The 14,373-nt window shown below is 29.1% G+C and overlaps 1 protein-coding gene across 1 annotated transcript; it reads left to right on the plus strand.

Annotated features, from left to right (window-relative positions):
- Positions 1–9,453: 9,453 nt before the first annotated feature.
- LOC113386021 (protein D3-like) lies at positions 9,454–10,101 on the plus strand. The gene has a single exon (XM_026623833.1). It carries the CDS (start codon positions 9,454–9,456, stop codon positions 10,099–10,101), a length of 648 nt encoding a protein of 215 aa, XP_026479618.1.
- Positions 10,102–14,373: the final 4,272 nt, after the last annotated feature.

Raw genomic sequence — 14,373 nt, forward strand, 5'->3', positions numbered from 1 at the left:
TTTGACCACTGTTTATATACTACATGCATATAATATATGAACTAGTGGGGCGCATGGCATCGTGCCTTAAAGCAAATTGCTGAAACTTCCCGTACCAAAAATTATTTTTTTTAAAAAGATTAACATTTTTGAAAAAAAATTACTCTTAAAAAATTAGATTTTTGAGAAACTATATTTTTGACAAAAATTTACTTTTTTTTGATTCCTTGAAAAAAAAAATTATTTTGAAATATTTTGGAACTTTTTTTCAAAGCAATCGTACTGCTTTAACTGCATAGAGACAAAATATCGAAGCGCGTAAGCGCCGCGTCGCCGTCTAACGGATAAACACTGATACGACACCCATAGGAACGTAAACAAAATTTATACTTGCTGTTAAAATTTCTATAAATTATCTGATAATTTGATGTGCATATGTCTAATGATCATTTATGACCGCCAAATGGCGATTTTTTTACTTTTTTTACTAGATCTCCGAAACCGCTAGACCTACTTTCATGAAAATTTGATCAGTTCTTCATCTTGTTAATACAAGTAATATGTTTTTTGAATTATTCAAATCGGACGCTTCGTTCTCTTATGCCGCGTCTCCACTGTTACGAATCCGTGCGGCGAATGGTGCGTCACGAACAAATTTGCGCAGCGGAGTGATACTGTGCGAACGCACGAATTTCCTTTAAATTTGTCCACTGCGCATGTCCATAGCGCACTTTTTTCTTCTTTTTTTGTTTGTGAAAATGGGTGGGGGGGGTTATTTTTAGAATTACGTACGTACCCTGCCGAACATGGTCGAAGCGACACGAAAATTTCAATAGCTTGCGTTCGCGGCGCTCGCTCCCGCCGCGAGCAACCCGACGCATCGGGCTGCCGAGAATACCCGAACCGACACTAATGGATTAGCGTCAAAGCGCGGATCGAAAATGTAAATAAGTAAGCAGTCATTAAAATTGATGTACTAATTATAATTTTATCTAACTATTAGTATAGGAAATACATCGGTAATTAAGTTATAGATATTTGAAATATATGTATATCCAACTAAAATATATTTTGGTAGACTTTATTTATCATATTTCAGAGTTAATTTTATATCATCATGCTATTATCATGTATATATATATATATATATATATATATATATATATATATATATATATATATATATACTCTTACTACTTATATGACGTATCATATATTTATTATTCAAAATAAATTAAATGTTTCAAAAAAAAATGGTAATATTGTATTATTTGCAATTACGCTAAATATCATTTAAAATCTTATTAATATGCAGACTGAATTTTTGCTCAAAGTCTTTTCTGACAAGTATTTATATTTAGAACAGACGTAATAATTTTTATTCAAAACTGATAATTGTTGGTCAGCCTGCCTCTGTATCCGTATACGTTATTTCTTTGAACTTGTACGTAAACGTTGATCTGTGCTACGGTATAAGTTCAATTGTACAGTGAAGGCATTAAGATATTTCATCGTATCCTCAATTTTGAAAATGGATATGCGTAGAGAAGATGTTATACTTCTTTACACTTCTTATAATTGAACTGTATCAAGAAAAAAAATATTATGGAATCCTAAAAATTTCAAATGTATCAAATTGCTCGCAGTGTGCGTCGCGCACAAGAGCCAACGCATGCGTGCGTCGCGAACAGGATTCGCCGCACGGATTCGTGCAGTGGAGACGCAGCATTAAAAACTGAGTTACCGTTTTTGGCACTTTTTTCCCCGTATCTTCGGAATGGCTAGACCTTCCTTCGCCAAAAACTAATCAGCACGCCTCCTTATCAATACAAATCGAATGTTTTTTGAATTATTCAAATCGCTTCATCTGTGTTCCCGAAATCGTGGACGAAAATTTGTATCCGCACACACATATATACACGCACACGCGCAGAAGGTTTTAAAATGTAAAGCTATATAAAAAATATAGTTTTCGATTTTTTGCGATTACTATAACTTGCCCTACGGGAAGTTAATTATACAATTATTTGTCGCACACAATATAATACATTTTGTTGCCTAAACAAGGAAATTTTTCGTTTCTTTCGTTATTGCTTGCTAAATCAAATTTATATAAAAGATAAATTATAAAAAATATGATATGTATAAATATATTATATGATTTATATTTGGTTTTCGTTTCCTAAACTACTCATGAGATTATCATCGTATCCTTCGCATCCTCTAGGAACAATATAAATTAGAATCACCTGCATTAATATTAATCCGAGTTTCAAGTTATAATCATTTATACAAGAATTTCAAATATCCATTCACTATTTAATAATATCTATATAGCATATACTACACAATTGTTATTGCAATTAGCAATGAAACTTTAATTAGTTTGTCATCAGTATATTTCTCTGTTGTTTACATCAATTGTAATCCCTGTAACGCAGTACTAGGTCAGAAAGTTTATGTCAAATTGGGAGTACTTAATTTGTAAAGCAGTAAAAAGTTTACTGCTCTTTAAATGCCGAATTTAATTTAACAACAAAATTATGACTATATTTACTACAGCAGATGGTCTGTGGCAGTAAGTTTTAAAATCCCTCTGAATTAATTTTGCATGTTTACTTCAATTACCAATTAAATCTACTTACTTCAATTAGTTTTACTGAATGATTTTTCCAAAATATTCAATATAGACAAGTACCTATTAATGTTATAGACGGTTGAAAGAGAGCGCTAGTAAAAACTGGTAAAAACTGTACGATAATATGCAATTTCTTATTAGAATTTTATAAATTTAACTTTATAATACACAACTTAGAAATTTTCACGAACCTACAATTATTTTTAATAAATTAACTTCAAAGTTCATGCTAGTGCCAACCTATCAATAATATTTTTCAGATTAGGCAATAATTATTATACTAAGATCGCATTGATCCAATTAATAGGCTATTAGTCAGATAACTTCAGAGTTAATAGTTAAAAATCAAAATGCTAGGATTATTTTGTATTTAAGCATATTACTCTTCTTTTATCCATGTATTTAAGGTTCTGTACGATAATATGCAATTTCTCCTTAGAATTTTATAAATTTAACTTTATAATACACAACTTAGAAATCTCCATGAACCTACAATTACTTTTAATAAATTAACTTCTAAGTTCATGCTAGTACCAACCTACCAGTAATATTTTTCAGATTGATTAATAATTATTATACGCAAAGTTCATACTGATCCAGTTAATTGGTTAATAGTCAGTTAACTTCAGTGTTAATAGCTATAAGTTAAAATGCTAGGATTTTTGTATTTAAGCTAATATCCTTTATTTTAGAATCTTGTTCTAATTTTTAAGAGATATATTTTTATTATTATAGTAATATCCTATTTGAAAAGTACTAAGAACACTAGTATGGTTGGATTTGTTCTTCATGTGTTCTATCTCCGTCATTTTGGATAGAGAACCGTAAATTCTAAGCAAGTTTAGAATGTCTGTTCTAACCACTTTTCTAGTTAGTTCAACATCAGCACCAAAATTAATGATTCTCGTCGAAGCATTTTGCTTCATCAGTATATACATTCTAAACTTATTGTTGCAATTGTAGAGTTTAAAGTTTGAAATGTTCTCTCTAACTACTGTAATATTTTAGGTGTATTAGTCAAAGTATACATGGTCAAACAACAACAGAATTACAAAAAATTGAAAGTCCTAATAACATTGGCTATCAAATTACAAGTTGATTTAGTATTTTCCAAAATATTGGCAACAGAAATGATGTATAATCAAATTTTATATTTATTCTGATTGATATAACTTTTAAGGATAATGTTTTGTAAAATATTAGATATTACCTTTATACTGTGAACTATCTTACATGATGAATTGATACATTTGTACATTTATTAATCTTATTATAATTGTGATCCTATTTACTCTATGATTGTGGTATTTTTTAATATTGAATGAAGATTAATAGAATGAAAGATTATTGCAATAGCTATATAACTTTTTATGCAATTTTAAGCAATTAACGTCGGCTACATATCTTTCAGGAATATATTACACCAATATATTATCTAAAATATGAGATGGAAATGTTTAAAAGTTTTCCAACGAGTCTTTCGGTACATAAATAATAAATAAAGTATTAAAACTAATTTATTTAATTTATTAATAGAGTATTAAAACTAAAACGCTAAGCATAATATAGCATTAGAGTACCTGCATTTTTTTATAATATGAACTATATATATATATATATATATATATATATATTCAGAGTATTCTTACTATAATATTATATTAAATCTTTGTGAAATGTTTGGTACATTGAAATTTTTCTCTAAAATTGGAATGTATTTAGCTAACATGTTTGATATTACAAGCTTTCAGATATTGATTATAGTGTTCAATTACTTCATCATCGAATTCAAATAATCACATGCAATAATAAAAAAATGAAGGGATATAAAATTTTTATCACAAAATATCTGCATTCCTGTTTAATATTAAAGAGATTAGTAGCGTTGAAATCAATGAAATAAACAGTTGATCATTATAACTAAAAATAGTAGTAAGATCAAATTTCAAATTCAAATATAGATAGTTAAAAATCAATTGATTTAACTATGAAATTTCATAATACAAAATATAGAAAGAATTATTTTTTCAACCAAGTAAAACATTTTCCTACTGATGCCTCTTATTGAAAACAAAAAATCTAATTGATATTGTTAACAAGAATCATCGTGGCATATATATCTCTCATGTCGAGTTGTTGCTAGAAGTTTTTGGAATTTGGCTGCGTTCCAATTGACACAGGATGTGGAAATCGATCGTTTGAACTTCATCCCCAAACATCCGAAAGTTTCGCTGAGTTTCGCCCACACTGCCTAGATTTCTTGTCTGTTTCATATGTCCGATAACTAGAAAACACGTTTGATATCTAAAAACTTTTTTTACCATATTAGAAATTCCATCCAAACTAAAGTTAGGACTTATTGATGGTGTGATGATCGATTTCCGAAACTATTATATATTTGTTATGGATTAAGTCATATGTTGTACCAAAATTACAAATACTAAATGTAGCGGTTGTTTTAAAGTTTCATATTTATAAGATGATTTTGTTAAGATTTTTCAAAAAAAATAATTTCTACAAATTTCGATGGGCGTGATATTTCCACGTTTATAAATTACAAACTTTTCATTTCTCTCTAATTTAACCAATGTAATTATTGGAAAAACTGCAAGTATGCTCTATGAGTAAAAGTCATCAATTAGATCTCGAGTTAGTTAGTTCGATTAGTCGATTAGTTTCTTCAAGACAGCCGTTTCTTAATCAGTGCATTATCGGTGCTTAGAGGTCCGAATATTTTTTATAGTTAATCAACTAATACAAATTTAATTAATAAATAATTTATAGTTTTCGAAATATGATGTACAATTATTTTCTTTTCGAACATAAGTAATTTTATATCAGAATATACAAATTTCAAAATGGTATGCGCATCTAGTTGATTTTTTATGGATTCTAATAAAATATTAAGATTTATAAAACTAGGTAAAGTTAAACTAAAAAAGTATATTATGCAAAATTTCTGGTTTGAAAATCTGCGCACCGCACCCTTACTAAATCATATGCTATAAGAAAATAGATATGGAGATAAGTATAGAAAAATATTTTCAATGAAACTATAGCATCCAGAAGAATTTCTATAGAGAAGATATTGTTGAAGGATGAATCGAATCGTAATCATAATCGTAATAAAACATAACTGATTAATTATGATTTCTTTTGTTGACCAATATTACTATAGTCTTCTAGATCATACTAAAATATTACGGCCCTACGACGATTGGTTTAACTTTGAAAATTCGTCAAAGTTTGCAAAAATTGGTATCGTTTTTTTGGCATTTGTCAAAACCAGACCTTTCATCGACGTTTTCTCAAAAACGCCTGAACCGATTTCAGAAATTTGAAAGCCATTTGATGTATTTCGATGAGGACTATCGTTTGTCAGTTTTGTGCGACGATCTGCCAAGCCGTTTCTTTGTAGTTGGAAAAAAAGTGATAAACTTTTCGTCCACATTTAAGCTCATCCTACGGAACCGATTTTAAAAAATCAAAAACCGTTCAAAAGATATTAGTTGGGAATGATACTGATTAGTTTTAGGTGAGCCGTTTTCTTGTAATTAACTGTTGAAAAAAAAATTTAAGCCGATTTTTATGGATTTTTTTGAGCAATATAGATCATGGTCTTATAGAGCTTACTGTAATATTACGGCCTTACGACAAGTAGTTTAATTTTAAAAATTCATCAAAGTTTGAGAGAATAAGTAGTTTTTTTGACGTGAGCTAAAATTAAAATTAGACGATTTACTTGGTATAATAATATAGAACTTGATCTTAATAAACATACTAAACCATTACTCCGAGTTAACGTGTTCGTTCGTTTTCAATTACGTGTAATAAATCCACTCATAAATTAATTTATTTTTTATTGATTGAGTCGATTATTTACACATATCGGAAAGTTCATGTAACTTGCCTCAAGGCTAAATACCAATACCAACTAGTTTCATGATTCATTGTGATCAGTAGAAATGAAATAATATTCAAAGAGAATGTATATTTTGATATAGAAGTAGTATTAAAATTTATGATAGCAAACTAGTTGTAGTTATTATTACTTTTGAGATGATACTTGGAATAACTAAAATACAATTTATATTTTATTGTCACATGGCTCTTGAATCTGTATATAAAAATAGCAATAGTAAAACTGTCCTGTCCTGCAAAATACCACTAAAATGTTTATAGTCACATAATTTTCAATTGTAATACTGAGCACTTCTCTCAACCTCTATTTACTATTGTTACATTTTCTTATATTTTCTTATTTTTATCCATCTTACCACCGGGAATGCCTCTCATTTGCCCCCATCTGACGCAGTAATACATTGACGATCGTTTAGCAAAGGGCAGTTTCGTAGCCCTAAGTCCACATTGTTCTGAACAGCATCCCTTAACTACCAGTTTCCGGTATATAGAGCAGTTATTCCGGCTTCCGTCGTAAGACTGCATCAGTCGTTTGCGACAGACCGGCGCCCGGGGACCGAACACGACTCATACCAAAGTCTCGACAAAGGAACAATTTCTGCATTCTGATCTCGAAGACGATATTTTATTCCATGCAAGATAATACTTCTTCTCGTAACTGTAAAAATAATATTTTATATCTATTCTATTTCTGTATTTTTAATATTTGCATATTTCTCAATTTCTATATTCTATCGCTATTAAAAACTAGCTGTAAGTGGAATTCTGTCTTAAGGCAATTAGGGCGTCGTGCCTTAAGGCAAATTGCTGGAACTTCCCGTGCCACAATTCAAAATTCAAGTAATTTAAACTAATCAATAAGAGTTGATCAATGATTTGAAACTTTTAATAGAATTTCGAACTATATCAAATCATTCTATTTTAAATCATTTATTTTGAAATATTTTGGAAATTCTGAATTTTTTTTCAAAGCAATTGCACTGCTTTAACTGCATAAAGTCGAAATATCAAAGCGCGTAAGCGCCGCGTCGCCGTCTAACGCGTAAACATTGGTACGGAATCCATAATAAATCTCTATAAAATATTTGATAATTTGATGTGCATATGTGATTTGATGTGCCTTCTAATCAACACTTATCAATACGAATCGAATGTTTTTTGAACCATTCAAATCGGTTGATCCGTGTTCCCGAAATCGTCGACGAAAATTTTTATCCGAACATACATACGCACACGCACATACACACACACACACATACATCCATTTTTTTAGGTATACCAAAATGTTCAGAAACCTCTAAAACGTAAAGATATATAAAAATTATCATTTTCGATTTGTTTGCCCTACGAGAAGTTAATAAGATGACCATACGTCCCGATTTGGCCGAGACAGTCCCAGATTTCCATCTCGTTTCTCAGGTTTTTCTAAAAGCAATATTTGTCCCGGATTTAGATCTTTTGTCCCAGAATGTCACAGGTTCTCAAATATTATAGGATTAAATTGAATCTTCGCAGTTACTTGATAAAAACATTATAACTATACCCGTCAAATATCTGAAGAGTATGCTTATATAAAAAATTAAAAAAAAATGAAAATACACTTTTTAACTGACTGTCACAAGTTCTAATTTATATCAATTTTGAGTTAAATATGAAAAAAATATGCAAAAAATATAAGATAATGTACCATATAGTCGAATAATAAGGTCCTTCTTAAACTATGTAATTTTGATTAAAATATTGAATTATGAAAATAAAATTTATTTTTATTGTATTCGTAAAATGTATTTGATATTTTATATCATATTTAAGTTATTTAGTTTAAAACCACCTCGTTGTGGATTAACATATCTAAACATTTTGGTCCCATGGTCACATTATTAAAAAATGATCCCAAAAAAAACATTTCAACATTTTTTACTTTTCATAATTTATCTGTGTTGAATGAAGATTCTAAGATAAAAGTAAAAACTAGTGGGGTGTATGGCATCGTGCCTTAAGGCAAATTGCTGGAACTTCCCAGGAATACTGAATGTTTTCAAATAGAAAGTTGAAATTATTTGTTTAAAGTATATTAGAACTATAGTCAGAATTAAAAATAAAATCTGAATTATTTTCGATATACAAAAAAAATTTTTTTTGAAAAAAAAAATTTGAAAAAAAAGTTGAAACAAAAAAATTTTTTTCCAATATCAATTATTTTGTTAAGACAAGCAGGAAGTTTTTTAAATCATTTAAATCGGAGGCTTAGTTCTCTCAAAAACTGCCATTTTTTGCACATTTAGCTTCGTATCTTCGAAATGGCTGGGCCTGCCTTTGCCAAAAACTAATAAACACTTCTCCCAATCATTACTAATTGAATCATTCAAATCGGATGCTCCGTTTTCTCAAAAACTCGATTTCTCTTTTCTGCACTCTTTGCTCTTTATCTTCGTAACTGCTGGGCCTGTTTTTCGAAAAAACTAATCAGCACATCTACCTATCAAAAGGAATAGAATGTTTTTTGAACTATTTAAATCGGTGGAACCGTGCGCCCGAAAACGTGACCGAAATATTTATATCCATACATGCATACAAACACACACACATCCATTTTTTCTGATGTATGACAAAATGTTCAGAAACTTTCAAAACGTCAAAAAATGTAAAAATTTTCAATTTCGATTTTTGGACGATTACAATAACTTACCCTACGGGAAGTTAAAAATTACTGCCATCACAAGAAGTAGGACTATTTCAATTTAATTTTTATTTTTGAAAGTCATCAATTTAATTATGATGGTCATCTGTTATGATATAAGTCACTGTCATCTTCATTTGTTTAATTTTTACCAATGTCAATTTAAAAATTTTGATAAAAAAATTTAAAAACACAAAAAAAATATATAAGTTTAAATAAAAATTATTTTGTAATCATGTTATTGTCCAAATTTCCACGTATAATTTTCCGCAATTCTGCAAGACACTATTCGGCAGATTTGAAAACAGCGTTCGAAGAACATTTCATAGTTCCAGATGTTATAGACAAGGCACCAAATGAACATTTACACATCACATACAGAAAGATAAAAGTTTGTGGACAATGTCTAAAGCCGAGCGAAACGAAATGCAAACCTTGCGTTACTTGGTGTGTAGGCAAAAAATGTGATTTTTTCACTTTATCAATGGTGGATCCAGACGTACCTGGTAAGGAATGCCCTCGAGAACGAGAGTTTAACCACTGGCTTGTTGGAAATATAGAAGGTCAAGATGTTCGGCAAGGATGTCCGATAGTGGAATACCTCGGACCTTTACCCACGCATGGAACAGGAAACCACAGATACGTTTTTACGTTGTATAAACAGAAATGTAAAATAGAGTTTGAAGAACAAACAATCAAAAGCCATTGTCTTATTGGCCGACCTTGCTTCCGTATTCGCGATTTCGCTAAAAAGTACAAATTGGGACATCCAGTCGCTGGCATGGTGTTCGTAGCAAGTTGGGAATGCTTCGTGGATAAGAAAAAACGCGAACTGGCTAAAATGAAGAAAAAACGTACAGCACGCGATTCTGAATGTGAATAAACGCTCTATTGAAAATGAATAAAATAATAAATACATTTTTGCCAATCGAATTATTCAACTTTATCTTCATCTTTTATTTTAATATGGGTTAATATATTATCATTATTCGCATTCTGTTCTAATTCTAAGGTATTTTTACACATTTTTTTACTATATATACATATATATATATATATATATATATATATATATATATATATATATATACGTATACATGACCATGTCGGTGCCAAGTAAGAGCATTCATCGTTCATCATTCATTCATTACTTGCACCGAATAATTGAAATTCTACATTCAACAAACAAGAGCGACGCTCACTAATTGCTTCCCGGTTCCGCGAATTAGTTGACGCAGAAACTTTGACTGCGAGCAACAACAGCAACAAGTTTTTATTAGTTTTCATTAAGTAAATTTGATTTTAAGGGCTTTTAACATGCATACTCTTTGAAATACTAAAATAGTAATTTATATTAGCATCATCTAGTTTATACAAAATAATTACTCAATGTTATGTCTGGGTTCATCAGATTACACATGCCTACAAAAAATTTTTTTTGTTTGGTGCATCAAATGTTAGAGCTGATTCTTATAGTATTTTTGCACTGACTTCAAATCTGCAAACCATTTTTTTGTATCAGCTCTAGTTTGGAACCAGGTCCATTCGAGGTCGTCACGGAAAAGGACTTTTCACAGTGTCAACTAATGTCCCAACTAAGGCCGAATGGGTTTTGTAAGTTTGTATGTACGAGATATCTCATTAAAATAAAATTCAGAATTGTATTACTATTTTGTACTTTCATTTCTTATATATCATATATATCATATCTTGAAAACTAAAGCTCATAGAAAAAAACAATATTATTTTTGAAATCAGCGCCCCAAATATACCTAAAAACAGCATTAAAATCGTTTGCACCATTTTCTTTGTTGACCTGTGTTATTATAGGCATATTTTTGACTTAAATTTGAATTAAATCAGTTTATATTAACAGAGCAATTTGAAACAATAATTAAACTAGGGTATGACATTATTTTATAAATTAAATTTCGGAAATTTTGATTTATCTAAAAGATTATTAGAGATCATTTTAAAATTATATTGTTCAATAGCATTAAAACCAAAAAATAAAAAAATCAAAATTAAAAATTTAAAGAGAAAAGAGATTGATAATTAATAGCTGACTAAATGCAAGGATCAATAAACTTCATAATATAATATAGAATGAAATGAATATACATATATGTATATGTATATATATATATATATATAAACTATGTAAATTTTTTTTTTCATAAAATTTTATATAAGGCACCCCTGCCTGAAAGAGTTGTGAATAATATAAAAAAACATCTTGAATTTAAAAATTTTTGAAAATGCCGACTATCTTAAATATTTTAGATTTGTGAAATTGGAAATTTGTTCAAATATTAAACATATTGGAATCTATCTAAAAATACCGTGATATAGTTCTACATAAACACAATATTAATAATAGTAGATAATAAAATATGAGTTAAATGGAGCACTTTCCATAGAAATCAAGTGTTGAATATTTAGAATTCTATCACAATATTTCTAAGAGATAATATAATAATAAATATATTTGAAAAAATATATAATAAAATATATTAATATATTAATATCAATATAGAAATATAGAAACAATCTTGTAGTGAAATACTACATGAAATGAATTAGCCACCAATAGTTATCGATCATGTGCCATTAATTATTTACATTGTATAGTTTAGCGAAATATATTATCAAAAAAATATATTAGTAATTTTGTATTATTATTTGTTTGAATTAAAGAATACACTACAATTATCTCTATAAATTACCCAATCGTTTGTGAATAAGGTATTTTATAAACATTTTAGATTTGAAATTGTGTTCAAACAGACAAAGTATTTCACGAACACAGTTTCAAACTTAATTGCCAGCACCTTCTATGAAAGATTGATCAGGTTACGTTCTGCAAGTGATCATACACAAGTTAAATTTACATAAGAGTGCAAACAGTTACGGCGTCTAATTTTCTAACTATTTCAGGTATGCAAGAAGTGCTTCTCTACGATTTCAGCTTTGAAGTTTTCGTGAAACGACATCTAAAGAACATGAGGAAAGCTATCATAACTTCATCTCTTGTAAACTTACGTCATAACTTATACCTCGGTTTCGGGTAACCGGTGATTCACGGTTTGCGGTAGGGACAGTATATTATCAGGCGATCTAGATTTTAGATAAATGACTAACTTGGAATAATGTTGATATTGCGATATTGCCAGAAGATGGGGACTGATTAAAGAAAAGGACTTGTGAAGCATGGTCGTTGGAGATAATTTTAATCTTGTATTAAGAAGTTCCGGGAAAGGCTTTGGGATTTAAAGTAAAGTTTTACATCAGAATTCGTAGAGAGTTTGAGTTAATTACTTAAGCATTTAGAAAGTTATGTGCTGTCTAAAATTTAGGAGAATGGTAATTTTATGTTATGGGCTATTAGCAATCAAGAGTATATTATCAAAGCATTCTGACATAATCAAACGATTTTATATAAAATTATTACCTTGTTGGCAGAGATCATTTCCGGATAAATCGATTGTTATACAACTTAATATCCGCTACATTTCAATTGCCAGTATGGACAAATCAATTTCCGTTGATTCAACTTTTGGACCACCCGATTTTCTGGTGGCTTAATCTCAAAATGATTGTGAGACGACACGATATTCGGACGACTAGACTTTCAGACGGCATGGTTTTTCATCTAAATGGATATCTGAATATCCAGTTTCCGTATTTGTTCACAAAGATATCAGTGATCTGGAACAATATAAGTATAACAATTCATGTAGAAATATATAATAATAAAAAAAATCTATTTATATATCTATATGTACCATAGATAGTTTATAAATCACTTACAAATTTATGAATGCCTATATTTTATAAAGTAATAAAAGTTCTTTTTTTTATTTTTTAACTTTTAAAATTTACACAAAAATACTTTAATAACTTTAGTGCGTTATATACTTAAAAAAACTTAAAAAAGTATATTATAAGAAAAAGTTGAACTTAACAACATATTAATTCACAACATATTAATTCACACTCTCATATAATGATAATGATTTTATTTGATCATATATAGTTCATAGCTCAAATTCAATGTCATAGAAACATTTCACCCACGTTTATCACATAAAACAAAGTTTTGGCACAAATTCAAATTTTACGTTAAAGTTATTTGCATTGGGCAAAATGCCATTTAAATATTTTCACAAATTAAATATTGGAGAAAGCTGCTGAGCTTTGATTTAAAATTTGTACTCAAATAGTAAACTTTTTGTCCAAAATATCTATTTTCCAAACACAATAGTATAATAACTCTTTGAAACCAATGCATGGATTTTAATATTTATGTCCTATATTTCAATTATATTAAAATATGAGCTAGTAAAATTAAAAGGGATTACCCAAAAAAATAGATAAAATCATTATTTCATAATACTGAAAAAATACAATGAAAATATCTATGAATACTATTCATATACTTCATATGATTCTATAACTTATACAACAATTTCTATAACTATTTGCCACGTTAATGATTATCGAGAACGTGTATATAGGAATCATTAAATAGCTTCCTTCCTTCGATTCAAGTCAAGCGATCTCAGCAATTTAATAAAGACCTCCTCTCGAATTTCAAGGCTCTGATTCATATATATCACATATCGCTCAAATGCCCAAGAATGTGTAAAGTAAGAGCTGATGAACATATTTTATATTTGGTTACAAACTTGTTCAAAAATGCGCTAAGAATGTATACACAATGCTATATTATATTTTTTTCATCAAATCTATTTAAAGAGAATATCTTTGAACGTGGGTAATTTCAAAATATTGACTTGGCAAAACAAATTTATTGGAGTTCAGATTTAAATTATTACTTGATTATAAAGAAAAGTTACCTGTATTCCGAGTGTGCTTATTCAAGAGTTATTTATTACATAAGGTAATGAATACTAAATATAAAACGGGATACTTCATGTCACAAAATTGAACCTAAGATTTAATCAGACAAAAGCAGGACGCATAAATCTTATAATGTTAGTAAAACACATTATAATGGATCGCATAAAAGAAAAGTCTAATTCATTAGATTTCAATAGCAATCATAATTTAACGAGTTATTGTGATCATTTATTAATAAGGTGAATTCATAATAGAAAATGTGGAAAACCCTTGTCCTATCTCTATTTCATGA

This window comes from Ctenocephalides felis, unplaced genomic scaffold, assembly GCF_003426905.1.
Source record: "Ctenocephalides felis isolate EL2017-DRISC unplaced genomic scaffold, ASM342690v1 CF-g0.4_SCAFFOLD_03571, whole genome shotgun sequence".
NCBI classification, from domain to species: Eukaryota; Metazoa; Arthropoda; class Insecta; order Siphonaptera; family Pulicidae; genus Ctenocephalides; species Ctenocephalides felis.

What these genes read in the sequence shown, in the direction of transcription:
- LOC113386021 (XM_026623833.1), top strand. Translation starts at nt 9,454, where the DNA reads ATGTTATTGTCCAAATTTCCACGTATAATTTTCCGCAATTCTGCAAGA.